The 21,264-nt window shown below is 44.9% G+C and overlaps 1 protein-coding gene across 1 annotated transcript in view; it reads left to right on the forward strand.

Moving 5' to 3' along the window:
* Nucleotides 1–21,264, forward strand: part of CTNNBL1 (catenin beta like 1) — a 160,887-nt gene that overhangs the window by 122,771 nt on the left and 16,852 nt on the right. The window contains exons 12-13 of the mRNA XM_052650500.1: nt 10,712–10,809; nt 12,494–12,574. Coding sequence (XP_052506460.1) covers nt 10,712–10,809; nt 12,494–12,574 — 179 coding nt within the window. The remainder of the gene's footprint in view (nt 1–10,711; nt 10,810–12,493; nt 12,575–21,264) is intronic.

Below are 21,264 nucleotides of genomic sequence, written 5' to 3' on the forward strand. Positions count from 1 at the left end.
TGAGTCACCTAGAGGGCAGAATTCTTGTCTGCTTGTCTCGGTCCCCAAACTCTGTATCTTGTATGTTGTAGGAGTCTATCTTATGAATAAATGAATTAGTGTCCGTTCCTATGCCAGAGACCGTCGTGTGGCCCAGCTCAGCTGGTTAGTGCCTCCTCTTCCTTTCTGGTGAATATGATCCTCCCCCTGCCTCATGGGACCAAAACGCCAACAGAGATGCAGGTGGGACCCCTGCGAAATCCAGAGTCATGGAAAGAGGAGGAAGTCACCTTTGGAGATTGTTACTCTTCACCTTGTCACCTTCTTCCCTGTTTTCCATTCCCACCCCAGTCCTCACCTTGGGAGAATCGTTAATGTAAATAGTAGTCCATGTGTCCCAGGATTCGAGAATGTGCTCCAGATCTGTGCTTCAGGAATTAAATGTGCTCCTAGAACCCAAAATCCTAGCTTCCGTCTACAACTTAACCACAAAACACTTGGAGCTGTGAGCTCACAGACGTTTCCTTGCCGTGTAATACACCCAGCCTTGCTCATAAGATGCTGCAGAATAGCTTCTCTAGAGGGGACCATCCTCCTTCATCTCTGCAGGCCCATCTCTGCAGTACATTGCCGGGCACATAGTGGGCACTCAGAAGTTTGAGTAAAGGAATGGCTGGTGTATGTCCTACTTTGTGCCCTGTGATTAGTTGTCTGTGATTATGAAACTCATAAAGGAGAACATCTTTTTCATTTCTTCTGCAGATCATGTGTTGTGTTTTCAGCTCTTGCAGCAAGATCAAAAGGCAAATGACTACCATGGCAAAGTATGTTTAGTTTTATTAAGAGAAAGGACCATCTCTGCTTAGATGTGCCGTGTCCTTCAGCCTGCTGGTAAATAGCCACTGCCCACCTCAGGGCTGCCCACAGGTCTCCCAGAATCTTGTATTATTTGGCTCCTATAAAGGCAACCACACATAAAGCTCTTTATTTTAATTTATTGTGGGATTAAAGAGTCTGAATGAAGTTGGCCTTGTTCCATTTTAGGGTTAGAACAAATCTTGAGTTGTAGAAAATAGCCCTACCAGCTGAGAAAGTCAAGCGATTCAAGTTCCTATTTTTCTCAGCAGGAGCTAGATAGACCATCTTGTTTACAGGCCTGGGTGGCTGCGAGAGCTCCTCACAGAGTTGATGTTAGCCTATTGGGATCTGGACCATCCTTCTTTACGAATAAGGATGGGAAATGCAGTTCCGTCTTACTCTCTACAAAATCGGCACACACTGTATGTAAGAGGCTCGTTAGAGTGATGGCCACAGTCTGGTTGTGCCATTCTGGAAAGACTTCTTATCTGGATTCTTAACCCAAAGAGTCATCCCTAAGAGATGAGAACACTCTGACGTGTGTGTGTGAGAGAGACAATAGCATACGTCAGGGTTCATCAGATTCTCAAAGGTGTTTATCATGATTTTAAGAAGAAAAAAATGTGGTGGGGGTCGGGGTGGGGGTGCCACAAATTGCAGATGTAGATTTCAGTGGCCTGGAAAGTGACTTTTGACCGGAAGCAAATCACATCCTTTATCAGGTCTATTGTTTCTATACTCAAAATCCGAGAGGAGTTGAACTGAAGATTTCTGATTCTCCTTTCAGCTCTGAAAATGACAGAATCCTTACTGACCCTAGAGAATCAAACTTTTAGCCTTGCATATGCACCAGAGCTTCCCTGGTGACTCATCTGAAGAATCCGCCTGCTATGCAGGAGACCTGGGTGCAATCCCTGGGTCAGGAAGGTCCCCTGGAGAAGGGAATGACAACCCACTCCAGTATTCTTACCTGGAGAATTCCATGGACAGAGGAGCCTGGCAGTCCATAGGGTCGCAAACAGTCGGACACAACTGAGCGACTTTTTTTTTTAATATACCTGGGGGGCATCTAACTCATTGCTAATCACTCTTGAGAGACCCTGAAGAGTTGATCTGGGGGAAGAATGGGCCCTAGCCACCCTTCTAAAGCATATGCTCTTTTCTTCCTGGGCCCTGCCGCAGAGATTGTTCTCTGCAGTGGGAGCCACCACCTCTACCCTGTCTGTGTTGACAGCTCCGTAGCCATCCTTCACCTCCATTTTATCCTGTTGAAAAGGCAGAGCAGCTGAGCGGTGCTGGCCAGCAGATAAACCTGTTATCTCCTCTGCTTTCTGTGCCAGCAGCTCTCCCCATCTCCTTGGTCCATGAAAAATTGACACCACCTTGGGCTGAAATCTGTTCCTAGGGAAGCTACATTTATTAGTGGCTAGTGAAACCGCGTGTGTGTGTTTGTGCTCACGTACAGGCACAAAACTTGGGGTAGATGAAGTGTTTTCCTATCTGGCAGGCACCAGTGACCTATAGCCAGCCACAGCACTCAGAGAAAGAGAGAGACGGAAAGAACATAGACAGATTCAGGTCTCCTGAAATAGGCAGCCTGTCCTTTACTTAAAAATCCCAGGCAAACAGGTATATATCATTTGTTCTTAGAGCACCACTGCAATTGGTCAAGGTATCTCCTGCTCCAGGCTGTGATGAGTTATGGAAATGCATGTTAATATTATCTAGTTCCAGAAAAAATGATCCTTCTTGTTTATTACATTTTCTTTTGTGAAAATTACAGCTCCTGATACTTTCTCTGTGCCACCAGCACTCCATACCTCATCTTGTTGAGACATACAAAGAACATTCTCTTGGGAATTCCTTGACCATCCGGTGGTTCAGTTCAGTTCAGTTCAGTCGCTCAGTCATGTCCGACTTTTTTCAACCCCATGGGTTGCAGCACGCCAGGCCTCTCTGTCCATCACCAGCTCCCAGAGTCTCCCCAAATTCACGTCCATTGAGTCAGTGATGGCATCCAACCATCTCATCCTCTGTTGTTCCCTTCTCCTCGCTCCTTCAATCTTTCCCAGCATCAGGGTCTTTTCCAGTGAGTCAGTTCTTTACATCAGGTGGCCGAAGTATTGGAGTTTCAGCTTCAACATCAGTCCTTCCAATGAACACTCAGGACTAATCTCCTTTAGGATGGACTGGTTGGATCTCCTTGTAGTCCAAGGGACTCTCAAAAGTCTTCTCAAACACCACAGTTCAAAACCATCAATTCTTTGGCGCTCAGCTTTCCTTATAGTCCAACTCTCACATCCAACATGACCACTGGAAAAACCATAGCCTTGCTAGACAGACCTTTTTTGGCAAAGTAATGTCTCTGCTCTTTACTATGCTGTCTAGGTTGGTCATAACTCCCCTTCCAAGGAGTAAGAGTCTTTTAATTTCATGGCTGCAGTCACCATCTGCAGTGATTTTGGAACCCCCCAAAATAAAGTCTGCCACTGTTTCCACTGTTTCCCCAATCTATTTCCCATGAAGTGATGGGACTGGATGCCATGATGTTAGTTTTCTGAATGTTGAGCTTTAAGCCAACTTTTTCACTCTCCTCTTTCACTTTCATCAAGAGGCTCTTTAGTTCCTCTTCACTTTCTGCCTTAAGGGTGGTGTCATCTGCATATCTGAGGTTACTGATATTTCTCCCAGCAATCTTGATTCCAGCTTCTGCTTTCTCCAGCCCAGCATTTCTCATGTTGTACTCTGCATATAAGTCAAATAAACAGGGTGACAATATACAGCCTTGACAAACTCCTTTTCCTATTTGGAACCAGTCTGTTGTTCCATGTCCAGTTCTAACTGTTGCTTCCTGACCTGCATACAGGTTTCTGAAGAGGCAGGTCAGGTGGTCTGGTATCCCCATCTCTTTCAGAATTTTCCACAGTTTGTTCTGATCCACAGAGTCAAAGGCTTTGGCATAGTCAATAAAGCAGAAATAGATGTTTTTCTGGAACTCTCTTGCTTTTTCCATGATCCAGCAGATGTTGGCAATTTGATCTCTGGTTCCTCTGCCTTTTCTAAAGCAGCTTGAACATTTGGAAGTTTACGGTTCACGGTACTATTGAAGCCTAGCTTGGAAAACTTTGAGCGTTATTTTGCTAGCATGTGAGATGAGTGCAATTGTGCAGTAATTTGAACATTCTTTGGCATTGCCTTTCTTTGGAATTGGAATGAAAACTGACCTTTTCCAGTCCTGTGGCCACTGCTGAGTTTTCCAAATTTGCTGGCATATTGAGTGCAGCACTTTCACAGCATCATCTTTTAGGATTTGAAATAGCTCAACTGGAATTCCATCACCTCCACTAGCTTAGTTCATAGTGATGCTTCCTAAGGCCCACTTGACTTCACATTCCAGGATTTCTGGCTCTAGGTGAGTGATCACACCATTGTGATTATCTGGGTTGTGAAGATTTTTTTTGTACAGTCCTCTGGTGTATTCTTGCCACCTCTTCTTAGTATCTTCTGCTTCCGTTAGGTCCATACCATTTCTGTCCTTTATCAAGCCCATCTTTGCATGAAATGTTCCCTTGGTATCTCTAATTTTGTTGAAGCGATCTCTAGTCTTTCCCATTCTATTGTTTTCCTCTATTTCTTTACATTGATCACTGAGGAAGGCTTTCTTATCTCTCCTTGCTATTCTTTGGAACTTAGGATTCCGCTAACAGGGCCCCGAGTTTGATCCCTGGTCAGAGAACTAAGATCCTGCAGGCCGCTAGGCCCAGCCAAAAAGAGGAACATTTTCTTACAGTTCCTCATCCATCTTAATCAGGAAGATGAAACAAGGGAATTATTGAGAAGTTCTGGTTCAGTATTTTGTAGAACTGCTCCATTCTTTACTTGGACTCTACTAGAAATTACTTCTGGGAAGAGTGATTCAGTAAAAGAGAAAAAAGGGGTTGTTAGTCACGTCTTACCTGCAGATGGCCTTTCACTTCATTTTCCTCTCATTGGAACTGCTGAGTTTTTCCTTCATCCACATTTGCATAGTGCGTATCTTTTGGACTCAGTGAGCCCCTCATGAAGCACATTTTTGGGCTTTGCACAGTTTAGTTTCTGATCTCTTATTAAAAGCTTTGGATTACCTTTTACATGTGGGAAGCATGTAACCTGTTAGGAAAAGTTTACGTTTTGGAGTCAGACAACATGAGCTCAAATCTCAGCTCCCACCACTCTCTGAAGGACATGACCTTAAGTAAGTTGATTAACTGCACTGACACTTGGATTCTGCATTATAATACAGAAAGAGGAATAGTACCTTTCTCATAGCTTACTAGTGAAGATTCATTGAAAATATTGTATGCAGACTCAATCCTGCTGTTATAGATACACAGTCAACTGGTGACAGTTATTATTGTACCCTGCTTACTTTTACTTTCAGATAGGATTTTGAAGCAATTTACAGCAAAACACTGTGGCGATGCTAAATCTTGGCTTTGAGTAAGAATTTGTCAAGACAGATGTCAAACTGGGGGAAATATTTGCAGTATAAAAGACAAAAGGGTAATATTCTTAATTCATAAAAGCTCATAGAAATCAAAATTGGCAAAGGATGTAAGGCCAGGCACTTCACACACAGAGCAATACAAATGGTCAGTAAACATCAGCAAAGGAGTTCGACCATATTCATAACAAGAACAAAAACGTGCTAATCCAAAGAAGATTCCATTTTTCACCTACCAGGTTGTCATAATTTCTAAGTTGGATAATATCCAACCTGAGCGAGGATATGAGAAAACGGATACTCTTTTACAATATGCTTCCACTCTCAATGTGTGTATGTGATATATGTGTATGTTCATGTTACACAGCACATAGCTACATGCACATACTGGTTAATTAACTTACTTAAGGTCACGTTCTTGAGCAAGTGGTGGGAGCTTCGATTTAAACCATATTGTCTGACTCCAAAACGTAAACTTTTCCTACTAAGTTACGTGCTTCCCACACAATAAAGGTAATCATCAAAACTTTTTATGTGTATAGAATGCATACGTACACACACTGAGAGTGAACGTCAATTGGTACAGCCTTCTTGGAAGACTATTTGTCAGTGTCTTTCCAAACAAAATTTTTTTTTCTGGGTTTCTCTGTCCTTTATTTCCCATGGGCAAATCTATATACCTCAGTTGAATTGGCCTGGTAATAGTTTGGGCTTCTTTTTGAAATATTTTGTAAACCAAGTTATCTCCAGCTTCTAGGAAACAATATATACAGTAAAAACAGACCAGTGTGTTTCTGTCTTCAGTATCCCCTTGCTCCACCCACCCCCCCACCGCAACCCTGTGCCTGTAGAAGTGATGTCTCTTCCTGCTGTAATAGCATGGGCCCTAGGTCAGTCCATCTGTGCTTTCTTTTAGTTTTTCAACATTATGTAGGTCAGTAGCTTTTGACTCACCCACTTCCAGTGCTGCTGCTGCTGCTAATTCGCTTCAGCCGTGTCCAACTCTCTGCGACTCCATAGACAGCAGCCCACCAGGCTCCCCCGTCCCTGGGATTCTCCAGGCAAGGACACGGGTGCGTGCAAAAGTGTATCCACGCCAGAAATAAAGGTATAAGTGCCACAATGTGTGTTCATGGATTTTCACTGTGGCATTATTTCTAACAGCAAAAACAAAACAACCCAAAACTGGAAACCATGTAAAATAACCACTATTGGGGACATAAGTTAAATTATGATAAATAAGTTAGGTGAAATTCTGCATAACCATTTAAAATAAAAAGTGTGTTGATATGGAAAGATATAGAAAACCTGTGTGTGTGTGTGTGTGTGTGTGTGTGTAGATATATTTTTTCCCCTCCACTGTAAATATACACAAGATACTTAGTAGTTTTTTGTCGTTTGGAAGAGATGAGCAGGGTAGTAAGAGGAGTGGGGGTGTGGAAATATATTGGTACATGCTCAGTGAATAATTGTTAAGTTCATTTATACCTTTTTGTATAGTTTGGTTTTTAACCATAACTATATAACCATTAATGATGCATCCATCACTTTGATTTTAAAAATTCATTGGTGGAGGACAGAAGGGATCAATAGTAAAGCAGTTTTTAAAAATTGATTCCTGTGGTTGAATATAGACTCATCTTTGAGCTTCCTGGTAGCCAAAGCAAAGCAGGAACTCAGGTAAACAAAAAATTCATCAGGAAAGAGAAGTATTTTCCTGATCTTGATCTCTGAAAGGAATCTAGCAGCCAAGAATTGGGCTAAACTCTTATCTAGTATTGTCTGTCTCCAGCTTAAAATTCACTTGTGGATTTTTGTGACTTCTCTCTCCAGACTCTTCCCCACCTGACTGGCCTCGCCTCCCTCGCGTGCATGTGACACTCCATCCACACTGGCCTTTGCATATGTGGCGCCCTCTTCCTGGACTGCTCTCTCTCCTCCACCTAGTTGTCAGCCGTGCCTTGTTTGTTTGGTTTGCTTTTATGATTTTCAGTTGTTCCTTGCCTCCAGTGGGAATCCCTCTAGGTCCGCTGTGCTTCGTCTGTGCGCCTCCCATCCCTCTGCCGACCTCAGCGATGAAACTTGGCACACTGCACTGTAGTTCTGTTGTTTTCCCCATGAAATGAGCACCTCCTTGAGGTTAGGGATACTGTGTTTGGAAGCTCTGATCACCAAGTGCTTGTCAAGCACAGAGATCAGTGGTCAGTGAATAACTGAGTGAGTCATCTGAAGTTTGAGTTCTGCCTCTTTTCACCAGTTAGCTGTGTGGACAAGTCACTTCTCTCTGGACCTCGATTTTTCTATCAGTACAATGAAAGATTTGGCCCAGATAATCTGTGAGATCTCCGGGCTGATCTTTTTTTTCCTTCCTCTGTGGTTGTCAGATTGTCATACACACATATATACACACAAACATGGAGGTTGTTAACAGTTGTCATGCTGAGTAATTTCAAAGTTTCAGAACTAAGCTTGTTAAAATTCACTGCTTTTATTATGACCTGTCCCTCATCTGTTCACCAGCTGAAGAGATCAGAGCCACATCCGGTTGTTTGGCCCAAGGTTACAGAACTGATTATATCCCCTCGTCTTCCTTCCTGTAATCTTTTCCCCTTGATATACACAGAAGTTGTTTGTGTGTTTTTTTTTTTTTTGCCTGCCATGAGCCTCCAAAGATGTCGTTTCTTGTTCTGCTTTGTCGCCCTGAGCTGAGCCGTCTTGGTTCACTGTCCTTACCTTAGGTTCAGGATGTTTTTTCTCATCTCTCCCCACTCCTGTTCCCTTCCCCTTCCTTTGTGTTCAGGATGGAGATTAAAACACCTCAATCCCAGCTTCACAACAAAAGTTAGCAGAAAGATATTGGGGTGACCCTGGAGTCACCTTGAGAAGCTGTTTAATACCTCTCTCTCTACAGCGTATTTTATGAAAAACTTTATCCTTAAAAAAGTGAATCTACTGATTAGAGATCATTTATTCAAACTCATGCCTCCCTAGGAAAAAAAGTCATCCACTCATTCCCAAATGCAAAATATCTTTAAGGACCATTTTGTAACTGATGAGTGTATTACCAATGCAGGGGTGCTCTTACTCTGAACTTGGGATCGGCACTGTGTACAAAAGGTGAAAGCTATACAAAGGCATTTGAAAAATACCAAGAATTCAAGAGTGGTTTGTTTGTCTGGTTCTCCCCACCTCCCACCACTACCACCAAAAACTTGCACTGAAAACCTCCTTTCTTCCCATACATTCAGCAAGAATTTCTGAAGCACCTACTATGTGCCAGGCATTGTTGTGAGGCCAGGAATATATCAGTGAACAAAGCAGACTAAAATCCCTTCCTTCAAGGGGCTTATATTCTAATTGAAGGGCAGCAGTAAACAAAACAAATAAGTAAGTTCCACAGCATGCATGCTCAAGGGAAGAATAAAGCCTGTAAGACTTGGAAATAGGCAGCACTGGGGCTTTTTGTTTTTAAATAGGGCGGCCAAAGAAAAGCCTCACTGAGAAGAGGACAGCTGAGTAGGACTGGGTCTGAGGACTGAGCCACGCAGATATCCTGGTGAGGAGTAGCTCCGGCAGGGAGAACAGTAAGCACGGAGGCCCCAGGACAGGAGCGTGTCTGGCATTAGAAAGCAGCATTTAGTCTGAGTGAGTTGGGGCTCAGTAGAGGGTTTTACACGGAGCAATGATAGGGTGTGACTTAGGCTTTAACTGACCGCTCTATGGAGATCACGGCGAAGGGGTGGGCGCAGAGTCCCACAAGCAGGCTGTTAGTATTCCCAATACTGTGCTCCAGAGTTATGAAGGGCGTGGGGGGGCAGCAGTAAGAAGGGATGGAATTCTGGATGTAATTTGAAGGTACAGCTGACAAGGTTTCTGTGGGATGTGTGAGAAAGGGGAGAATCAAGGGTATCGCCGCTGTGTTTGACTTAAGAAACTGGAGAGCATGGTTGCCGTTAACTCAGTGGATAAGACTGTGGGCACAGGTCTAAGGAGAAGGGTCAGGAGCTTGTTTTTGGACGTGTTCAGTTCAAAGGACCTGTTAGACAACCATGAAGCAGGTAGACGGATGAATGCATAAACCTGTGTTCAGAGAACAGAACTGACCTGTAGAGTTTGGGAGCAGTCAGCACAGTAAGTGGCCCAGTGGTAAAGAATCTGCCTGCCAATGCAAGAGACACAAGAGAGGTGGGTTGGCTCCCTGAGTCAGGAAGATCCCCTGGAGTAGGAAGTGGCAACCCACTCCAGTATTATTGCCTAGGAAAATCCCATGGACAGAGGAACCTGGGATCAGTTCATGGGGTCATAAAAAGTCGGACGCAACTGGGCACACACACATGCAGCTGGTCTTTAAAGCTGTGGGACTAGATGAGATCCCCAGGGAGGTGAATGCAGCTAGAAGAAAGTGAGTAACTCTCGCATTAGGAGATTGGAGAAAGGAAGCATTGAGGAATGCTTCTGATATAAGTGAGGAAAAAAACAAATACAAAATTGCATCTGTGCTACCATAAGAATTCTTCTTTGTGACTTTAATAATCAGATGACTTTTTGAGAACCCACGGTAAATTTGGCATATGAAGGTGTTCTTCACTCAGTTTTCAAAACAGAATGTTTGTTGCCCACACTGTGGGCATTTTATTTCAAAATAAACGTTTTTCTGCCATCTCCTTTTCAAGGTCATTATTCTTGATTTTTAAAAATTCTTTTTAAAGAAAAGAACCTCTTAACAGCTGAAGCCTATAATATACCCTTCAATTACCCTCTTCTGCCCTGGCTAGAATAATAGTATCTCATAATAGAAGCCCATAGGTTATGTGAACTGAAAAAAAAAAAAACCAGTTATCGTTTTGAAGTACTCACTATCCAGCTGTCTTTAAACAGGTAAGGATTATAGCTGCACCAGAATGTAAGTGATAGCTCTGGAACCCCATCATATTTCTGATTTAATTCTGGGATATTTGCTCGGGAAAGTTTTAAGATGATTTGAGAGTATGATAGAACGTATCTTATTTGTTCATCACGTGCTCCCCTCATGGTTAGTATTCATACACTGTTCACGGGTTATTTCTGTAAATGGGGAGATTAGTTTGAGGTCTGTTGTGGACAACAGAACTCAATTAATTCCAGGCAGAACAGAAATTCCAACTTAGTTTTGATTCAGTTGCTCAAGTTGTCCTTGGGGATGTAATCCCCTTTGAATATATTTCTTTTGCTGTCTGTGAAAATCAGTTTAGTTTTCCATTGACACAGTTTAGGTTCTTGTCTTATTAATCAATAGCAGCAGTCAGGAAAGGCCTACTTATTCCTCCTTCAATAGAACCAGATCAGGCTTGAAGAGAGGTAATAATTACTGCTCTGATCACAGCATGTTCTCTTTTCTCCTTCCCAACCCAGAGCATGTCTGTTCGATCCTCGCTTCCCTCCTGCGGAACCTGAGAGGGCAGCAGCGGACCCGGCTTCTGAATAAATTCACTGAAAATGACAGTGAGAAGGTAGGCGCTTGGTGGACTGTAAGATGGGGCCAGGACCCAAGGGGAGAAAAGGGCTATCTCCCCAGTGCGATCTGAGGAGTGCTGGGTAGAGTGATCCTGCCCAAAAATGTCCTTTCCAGCATCTGGGCCCCATTGCTCTGGGTCTCAGAGGGTTTTCTGGTTGTCCTGCCTCTCATTTCCAAATGCAATTTCCCCAACCCCAAATATTTTGAAACCATTTCTGTATGTACTAATGTACCATTATGGATCATTAAGACGAGGAGGAAAAGATGAAGTCAGTGCTTTAAAAATTCTTAACATGCAGTGAAACCACTTGCTCCCTTATAAGTAATAGAAATAAATGCAACTGTTGTCTGGAAAAAAAGAAAAAGGCCATCAGGTTAGGACAGAGAACATCTTAGCAGTCGTGTCACCCTGGTGACATCATCTAATGTCTATGTGTTAGTTTCCTCATCTTTAAAATTAGGATTGCTCTCTAGCTTCCCTGCCTACCTTATCCGGTTTTTCTAATGTTTAAGGAAATAGTGGATATGAGAATACTTTGTAAACTGAAACCTGTAAAGATTTCAGGGTCTTCCTTGTTAACCAGGAAGGTGTGGGCACAGTCTTCCTGTCTGATGCCATGTTGAAGCAGCATCTATTATTAATACCTGCCCATGGGTAAACAGGCTTCCCAGGTGGCTCAGTGATAAAAGAATCCACCTGCCAATACAGGAGACACAAGAGATGCTGTTTCAGTCCCTGGGCAGGAAGATCCCTTGGAGGAGAAAATAGCAACCCACTCCAGTATTTTTGCCAGGAGAATCCCATGAACAGAGGAGCCTGGTGGGCTACAGTCTATGGGGTCACAAAGAGTTGGACACAGCTGTGACGGAGTGCTCACGCATGCACATGGACACATAAATACACACACATACACACACACACAACACACACTGGGTAAATTCCAGGGTTACCAACAGCCGTGGTGGTGCCAACCCAGTAAAAAGAGGTCAGAAGTCTAGGCTGGCTTCACAGTGTTCCTTCAATTTCTTGGAAGTCTAAGGGGGAAAAAAAAACCAGAAACTTTTTCAAACCTACTGAATGTTCCTTGGGCCATATTTGAAGCGACTTTTGTGAAGTTTGAAACTGGTTTTTAGGTTACTGCTAAGCAAAAGTCAGGTCTTTTTTAAAGTTGCTGAAGGAGTTTTTCTTGCACTCTGTTCTCACTCAAAAGCAACTAAAGAGATTTTACTCAGACCTTTTTAAAAAAAGATTAGCTCTGGGGCAGAATCCGAACATGAAAGGTTTCAGTTTGAAAAAAAGAAGTTTCAGTAAAGTTCTGAGTGAATATCAAGTATGTAACTTCAAGCTCCTCTTCTTTGCAAGAAGGGACTTGAATTTTATTGATTTATTTGTTTTTAACAGCTTGAATTCAGGGGAGTCCAAGGAGGGCTGGGAACACATGATGTCCTTCAGGAATGGACGTGTGTTCAGTATCCATGCTAAGCGTTTGCTTTGTTCTACCCCAGCTGTTTGATCCATTTCTGATCCATTCCAAGGCAAAGCTCAGATCGAGTGAGAAGTGGTAGAGGGGCTCTCCCTTTGTGTGGAGCCACAGTGAGATGAATAGGAGCTCCGCTATTCTCTTGCCCAGGTATTCTCTTCCCTTCTCACTCACGCCTGTGAAACACCTCTCTTTCAGGTTGACAGGCTGATGGAACTGCATTTTAAGTATCTGGATGCAGTGCAGGTGGCCGACAAGAAGATTGAAGGGGAAAAGCACGTATGTATCCCTGCCTGTCTCTTGCCAGCTCTTTTTGACTTGCATTCCATTTGGGTCCCTGTGCACCCCGTATCTCCCCACTGGACAGGCCAGGACAAAGATGCCATCTGCCCTCATGGGCCAGTTAGCATGTCATGCTGAGCAGGGGACGGTCTGCCAGCGGTTGTAACTGCTCTTCTAACAGGATTGAAGTCCCTAATGAGAGCGGATGTGTACGGTCGAGCCAGGGCTGACCTGGGAGTCTGGGTGGTGGCACAGGTACCCCTGACAAGAGCACCTCCTTGAAAACCTGACCAAGGCACAGTGCTGCGACTTGGTACCACCCTGGCAGAGTGTGTCTCGGCACACACACTTGCTGGCCTCAGTAGCCATAGGGAGGCACTGGAAGGAAGCTGGGAGGTCACTGAATCCAGTTCCTGCATTTGCAGATGGAACCTGGAGACCTAGAGAAGGGAGCCCAGAGCTCCACGGCCTGGCCTGCACACCGGGTCACGGTGGCTGAGCCGCACCGTGTGACGCGATGGTTGCTGGGAGAGGTGAAACCTGCTAGCTGTCTTTCCTGCGGGTCGGACTTAGCACGGGTGTTACCCTGCCGCCTATGTTTTCACCTTCTGTTTTGCCCTCGGCCACCTCTGGCCTCGGCAGCTTTCTTGTCTGTCTCTTTAATCAGGACAGGTTTCCACATCTGTGGGTTAATGTCCGATTTGTATTCTCTTCCCTAAAGACATTCCTCAGTCTTCGGTCAGGTTACAAAACGATCCTTTTCTTGCTTTTTTCAGAGTCGTTTTCTTTGCGATCTTGATTTGCTGTATCACTCTCTTTTTTCACTCTTCTTGCCTTAAAGACACACTTGAGGCTTTGGAGCCTCACTGGTGGGAGCGCGCGCCTCTGCAGCCCTGTGTTGCTGGGGCAAGCCAGCCGTGAGGCAGAGCTGTGTGCATTGGGAATTGCGCAAGCATCTTCCCTCAAGCTGTGCCTCAGGCCAGGGTGAGAGACTAGAGCTTGGGGAAGACAGTGACCTTGTTGTCTGTGTCCTTCTTAGCTACCCATTCCCTTTCACAAAATATACCTTCATTTATAAATAGCAGGAGACAGTAACCATGTGTATCCTTCTCGTGGTTTCCTTGTGCTCTCTAAACCTGGTGAGTCCTCAGATGTTTGTTGATTGGTTAGATTGATTGGCTGAAACTGTCTTCTTTTATATGATGAGACTACTACAAGACAAGTGGCAGAGACTCTAAATTCTGAGGCTGGACTTCAGATACCAGCATGTTCTACACACAGTCCTTTCATTCCACACACATCAGCCTCTCTGTTTTATTCTTTGCTTTAACTTTCCTCTTCCATCTTTTCTTCCCTTTACAGCAGCGTGTACATGGTCGATACTTAGTGATTGTTAAAATGCCAGGGTAATGTATTCTTTTTCTTGGACTGAACGGTAATTAGAAACAGATTGAACTTTTCCTAGACTTTTGTAGGGAGACAGCCCCAGGACAACTAGAACTCCAGCTCTGATGGCGTCCCCCAAGTTATCTGCTGAAGGAGATTTTCAGGGCTGGTAGCAGGGACACCTGGGAGTCCGAGGACTAGGATTTGAGTGCAGGCATCTACCTCAAATTCGCCCCTTGCCTCATCTTGTCACCACGCCTCATGTAGCCCGGGTTCTTCAGCAAAGGGGTCTCTCAAGTCCTCTCCAACTTAGTGTTTTCCTTCAGGTTGAGGTGAACATACTTTGGTAACTCTGCCATTTTTTGAAAATGGAATAAATGAAAAGCACAATAAGAGGTTGATTAGCTGCTGTCTTCTGTATAGAAGAGCAGCAGTCTAATGGAAAGGTAAGCGTGAGGCGTAGGGAGCCAGATAAGCCTGGATTTGAACTTGAGCTCTGCTGCTTCCTAGCTCTGAGACCTTGGACAAATGAGTTGACCTCCTCCAACCTTTTCTTTTTTTTTTTTTTTGGCTGCACACAGGCTAGTTGTAGTGAGCTGGGGTTCTCAGTTGCAGTGTGAGGGCTTCTCATCGCAGTGGCTTCTCTTGTTGCGGAGCTAGGACTCAAGAGGCTTAGTTGCTCCAGGCATGTGTGATCTTCCCAAACCAGGGTTCAAACACATGTCCCCTATGTTGCCAGGCAGCTTCTTAACCACTGGACTTATAGGGAAGTCCCCTCTCTGAGCTTTGATGTTCTCATCTGTAAAATGGACCTAACACCTCCCTTTCAGTGCTGTTGTGAAGATCAAGCATAAAGCATGTCAGTACCTTGCTCAGTACTTACCTGCTGCTGTTACTAGATTTTCCTAGCTTCCTTTGAAATTCCTGTGTAAGTGTTAAGTAAGCCAGGCCGCCCTGTTCCTAAGAGCATCCTCCTTCCCAAATAACCCAGAAGGAGCTGTCCTAGCAGACCAGAGCATTGGCACCATCAGGTGCTTTGTCTGAGGCTCAGCTGGAATAAGCTTTGGTTTTTGCTTGTTGTTGTTTTTCCTGTTTTTTGAAGGGTTATTGTTTTGTTTTGAGACCAGAGTAAGCTGTTGGGCATCAGGGAGCAGCTTGCATGGAGCTGTTAGGAAACTTGGCCTGCTTCCCACAAGATTATCTATTATCAGCATTGAAGAGGGTATGAAATTGATTAACACTGATGGAGAGTAATGGCTGCAGCCATTCTCCCCAGCATTCCCAGTGCTTCTGTGTGCCACAGGTGTGGGGCCCTGCCATTCCCTGACAAACATCTGTCTCCTTGATGCCAAGGCCGTTCAGCTGGACCCTGGCAAACATTCCAAGGCTGTCAGTGCTCAGCAGCCTTGGTGGTGCTCAGAGAGTCGGGGCGGGCTGGGGATGAGGGGCGCGTTTGTGAGCAGCGCACCCTGCCAGATGAAGCTGCCGCCCAGGTATAAAGGGGCTTGGAACGAACAACCTCTGCCCTGTCTCTCCTTCATGTAGTCTTCTCGTGTGTGTTGCCTCACTCCAGCCTACTCCCTTTAAACTTGAATGTTCCACACCTACTAGGAATTCAGCAAATATTTGTTGACCCGAATTGAATCCTTGTTTTTCTTGATAACGTTGACTATCAGATCTGTAAGAAATAAATATCTCATATATTGTGCCAGGCCTGCAACAAAAACACCTTAAATAAATTGACCAAGAGAAGGGGGATCAGGTATTGACAGTCTGAGTGTCTCGGAGCCACCACTGTCCCTGCAGACTTCAGACTGCCATGGGCACCATGCAGACGTCCACGGGTCTACAGTTGACCAAGATTCACAGAAAAGAATCCCATCATGTGGCACGTGTTTCTCAGGCACCTGCTCTGTGCAGGCGCTCCAAGCTCGACACCGGCTTGGGGTGAGCACAGGTTCAGGTGTCAAGAGAAGGGGCCAGGGAGCACCGCTACTGCTGCCGAGGGCTGGACGAATCCAGGGCGCAGGGGCAGCCATCTGCACCTCGAGTCACCCCAAACAGTTTTGCGGATGAGGCAGAAGCCGAGCTGCACCTCAAAAGGGGACGTACAGGGCATTTCCAGGAACAGGAGCAAAGCAGCAGCAGTGGGAGGCCAAGTTAAGTTTGGGGGCAACTGTTAAGTTACATTCCAGGAACAGAAGGTGTGATGGGGGAGCATGGACTTTAGAGCCAGGCTGCTTCGGGTTCTCCGACTACAGACACACACCCTCATTTCTCCAGCTTTCTTTTCTTCCTTTCTGGTGCTCTGTTTTTTGAGGTGCACATCTCAACCTGTGGGAGTGTGAGGAATTACACATTTCAGAATTCGGTGACATAGATATCACACAGGCGAAAGCTGCTTTCACGGGTCCTGGCACGGAGAGTTGCGGGAGAACCTTCCCTTTTTTCTCTGTGAGGACTGTTTCTACCACCAGCCCTCCGCATACACGTATTTTCTTCCTTCCCTTGTGCTGCGTGGTTTTGTGGGATCTCAGACCCACCCGCCGCCCCCCACTTCTCCTCCTTTCTCTCCTGCTGCTGTGCCTTAGCTTCCTCTCTCCTAGTCTTTGCTTTTCCCTCTGTCCTGCCTCTTCTCAAGCTGGTGCCTCCTTCCACCTTCAGGTCTCATGGCCTAAATGTCATGGTCTTCATGTCATGAGACATGTCTTCATGAGACCGTGTCTCATGGTCTGCAGGCCTAAATGTCAGCCCCTCAGAGTGACCCCCCTGCCATGTGTGAAGCAGCGCCCCCCCAACTGCCAGTGCTTCTTCCTGACCTGTGATGACTTTATACATTTGTTGACTCTCTCTCTATGCGACTCTCATCCCTCTTGTTCATCATGTTCCCAGGACCTACTTAGTGACTAACATGCAATGAATGAAAGACAGCTACTCATGAGTTAAAATTAATGTTTGTCTGTGGGTGTCAGGAAGATAGTCCAGAGTTTCCTACATTATACCTAAACTCTCATTGTTAACCCTAATTTGTATTTTCTCTGAATAGCCCCATCATCAAAAAAATATTTTCTGCAACTGTGTACATTCTGTGGCATATCTGTAGCTGTATTAAAAACTTCTTATTTAGAAGCGTCTGCAGGACAGACTGATAATTGTATTGTATACAGACTCGGTTCCAGTCGCGTTACTGCAAGAGTCTGTTAACTAGCAAAGACTTCCATGTCTTGGGCAGTTGTCCACTGCTTTCTCATGTTATATTCAGTGTCCGTGAGACTCCAGGGCCACAAAGTATCTAAACATACCCTGGGGCTTCCTGGTTAACAAGCTTTGACCTGGACTTTTAAAGGGCATGTAATTCTTGAGACTCTTGGAGTGAGCAGCAGTTCTTTGTGGTCTGTAAATACCCAGGGTGCTTGTCTCAGCAGATTTCACCTGACTCCCTAAGCAACAAGAAGCCCAGAAAATACCAAGGTCCCTGTTGTTAGGCAGATGTCCTGACTTCTTGTGGGTATCTTCTGGCTTCTGCTGGTTCAATGTACAGGGATACCAGGCTTCTGCATGTCAAAAATAAGAGATAATTATTTAGGTACTGGCAGGGATTTTAAAAGAGGAAGGAAAGAGCCTTGGAGAGAGGTTTTCCTTTTTTTAGTTCCTGGGAAAATTATTCTCAGCAGGTTTATTTAATAAAGCCTTCTCACCACATACTTTGCACCGTAATAACTTACAAATTGCATGCTAATTTTGCCACAGTTAAATCATCCCAGGCTTTATCCTGGAAAGAGAAAGACAGACTTCTTGTAATGAAACAGTATCCACAGGACTTGATGGCCGAGACAGACTTTGACGATTTCCTTAGCGTTTGACACTCATTTATAGATTTGTACCAAGGAGGTAAAGCGGAGGAGCAGATGCGTGGGGTCCAGGATCATAAAGCACACCTACCAAGCCGTGTAGACAGGGGAAGTGTGAGACTGCAGTCAGGTCTTCTGCTAACTGTGCTGGAAGCTTCCGGGCAGGCCAGAAAAAAAGGGAATCCTGCTGAGAGCTCCTCTCAGCTGTTCCTTGAACAGTGGTTCCCAAAATTCTCAGTCTGTGAATTTGGCAGGCCACAGCTTACAGCAGTAGAAGCCAGAGCTGGTGGGGGAGGGGATGGAGTAGTGCTTTCCCGTCCCTCCTGCTTCCGTCTTTCCTAGAGGCAGATTTAGCCAAATGCCCACTCCCCGCTCTCTCCTCCCTCCCTGCTTGCCCCCTTCCCAATCACAATCATCCTTTCTAGTTGGGGGACTTGGGTCCTGGCCCAACTCCTCTGCCTCTTCCCTTGCAGTAAGGCCTTGAGCATTCTTTGAAAGATTTTTTTTTTAATGTGGACCATTTTTAAAGTCTTTATTGAATTTGTTACAGTACTGTTTCTGTTTTATGTGTTGGTTTTTTTTGCCACAAGGCCTGTGGGATCCTAGCTCCCTGACCAAGGATCGAACCCGTACCCCCTGCATTGGAAAGTGAAGTCTTACCCACAGGACCACCAGGAAGGTCTCTGGCCCTGAGCACTCGGTTTTGCTTTTCTCATCCTCTCTGTCCTCTCTCAGTGGGCTCACAGTCTCTCCCACAGCACTTCACAGAAGCCCTGGTTTTCTCGAGGCTGGCTTGGGAGAGTGTGTGTGTGCTCAGTCGTGTCCAGCTCTTTGCAACCATGTGGACTGTAGCCCACCAGGCTCCTCTGTCCATGGGATTTTCCAGGCAAGAATACTGCAGCAGGTTGCCACTTCCTATTCCAGGGGATCTTCCCAACCCAGGAATCAAACCTGCACCTCTTTCATCTCCGGCTTTGGCAGGCAGGTTTTTTACCAGGGAGCCACAAGGCTGTCTTATATGTTGTCACAATCCAGTGAGTGAATAGTCTAGCAGTCTGCTTGCTTGTTCTTAGTACATTTAGATGGTTGATGTGACGCCACCTGTGATGGAGGCGTCATGCTACCTACCATAGAAGGAACATGAACCCTGGCATCGTATAGCCCAGGTTTAAATCCCAGCTCTGCCCCACACAGATTACATTCTTTTGGGAAATGCCTTACCTGGTGTGTATATGTGTGTGTTTTACTTTTCATGGTGGCTTTATCAGAGTGGCACGTGCTCATGTGTTTAAGGCTGGCCTAACGCATAGTCTCTCTTCTCTTTGCAAACTCTGGCCTGATACCCTTGGGTTCTTATCAGAGCTGCTATCAGTTAGCTGTAAATTACCAGAAAAAAAAGAAAAAATCCCTTTCACTAATTCTCCAGCCTGTTTCCCCTGCTGAAAATGACTTGCAGGCCCTCGTCTCCTCTCTCACAGTCTGCCCTGTTTCAGAAGCTCTTGGAAGAAGATTTTGTTTGGCTGCTGTTTGTGTCTCCTCCTTCTCTACTTGCCTGTCTCTCCCTTTACTCTGGAAGAAAAAGGGAAATTGGCCTTTTCTCAGTGGTGGGGCAGTTCCTGCCCATGACTACACAGCAGCAGTGACCCCCGCTGGGGTTCTGAGCCATGTCCCCGCTTATTAAGGAAAGAGGGATTCCTATTGGCTTCATAGCAGCTTCTTTTATGACTGTCTCCTTCCATCAGCGAGGGGCAGCTGGCCGCCTGTCAGGGGCAGATTAGAAGTGGCATCCACACGCTCATTTGGAGGCTTGCGACTTGCCTGCGGAGAGAGATAGAGGCACCTGGCAAGGTAGTGATCTGGTAGCACTCTGAAGACAGATTAACATTTAAAGTGAGGATGTGACTGGGGGAGGGGGAGCGCACACACAGCCCTGCAGCAACGGCACCTTGATGCCACATGCACCACCTCCTTGTGTGTGTCTTTGGAGATGAATCTGTTTATTTTGGCAGCCCCCAAAGATGCTTATGCTGCCCTGAATTGCAGTCTGTTCTACTTAATGCGCTATTCACTGAATTACCATCTAAGTTTTTATTCTAGCCCTCTCTTATGAAATGAACAAAGTAAAACCTTTCAGATTGTCTTTTTTTGTTTTTTTAACTCTCCTGATTTACACATGGAGTTTGCTAGTCTAGCTAGAGATCCCTCCTCGTTTTTTCGTTTTTTTTTAAATATAAGTTTCTTCAATTTATAAGAAAAAGGCAAAGGAGCTAGATGGATGATCTTACATTTAATGCTGGTCAATTGCAGTGGTTCCCAGATACAGCATGAAGAAAAACCCCATCTATTTGCTCATAGGCTAATATGGAAAAGGTCTATAAAACAAAGACATTTTGAACTAGGGAAGTGATCACAGGCTTGGAGCCAGACTCATGTGGGTTTTTATCCTGTCTCCGACACTTACTCAGCTCTGAGCTTTGCGACCTTTGGAGAATTCTCCCCTCTTTAAACCTCAGTTTATTTGAAAGTGGAATTAGTTATGATTCTTGTTACCTCTTAGGGTTAAAGGAATAGTGAGAAATTCATGAATGTGCTTAGCACAGTGCCTGATACACAGTGAGGACCCAGGAAATTTTGCTGTTATCATTCCATTTTTCCCGCCCATCCTTCCCTCCCCCCATATTTATTTATTTGTTTGTGTCAGGTCTTAGTTGCAGTATGTGGGATCTTTGTTGCATCATTCAGAATCTCTCGCTGTGGTGTACAGACTCTCTAGCTGTGACGCAGGCTTAGTTCCTCCGTAGCATGTGGGATCTTAGTTCCCTGACCGGGGATTGAACTCATGTCCCCTGCACTGCAAGACAGATTCTTCACCACTGGACCACCAGAGGAGTCCCTCGCCCATCCTTTGTCAGAGTGAAAGGACTAACAGGAAAAGGTCTTAGACTAGGAAATCATATCCCACTAAAGTCTCTAAGCAAAACTCAGTGACAGTCATTTGATGTCTATCTCAGTTTTTCCATCTGTGAAATCTGAAAATGGTATTTCCTGTGCACACACAACACCAGGCATATACAGCAAGTGAAGTTAATGCAGGTCCGCTGCTCTGAAAAGTAAAAAAATGCCATACATGGATGTTGAGTTGTCATTGCTTCACAGAGAAGACAGTCACCTCCCCTCTTCTCAAACGTGAGAGTTGAATGCATTAGCTTGTGGAACATCCTTTAAATCTTAATTCTCATGCCTTATTTCAAATACAGTTCAATGTGTATATAGATTTTCACTTGGAAATTTTGTAAAGTATAATACCTGTACCATATTTAAGGAGGCTACTGGTTTGGGGGAATTTCTCTTTAATCTCTATTAATCATGTTCCCATTTTAAGAGCATTCAGTTTACACACTCATATTGTTTTCAAATAGCCCCTCTAATGTACCAGCAAATCCAAGAGTG

Source organism: Budorcas taxicolor, chromosome 13 (assembly GCF_023091745.1).
Source record: "Budorcas taxicolor isolate Tak-1 chromosome 13, Takin1.1, whole genome shotgun sequence".
In the NCBI taxonomy this organism is placed as follows: Eukaryota; Metazoa; Chordata; class Mammalia; order Artiodactyla; family Bovidae; genus Budorcas; species Budorcas taxicolor.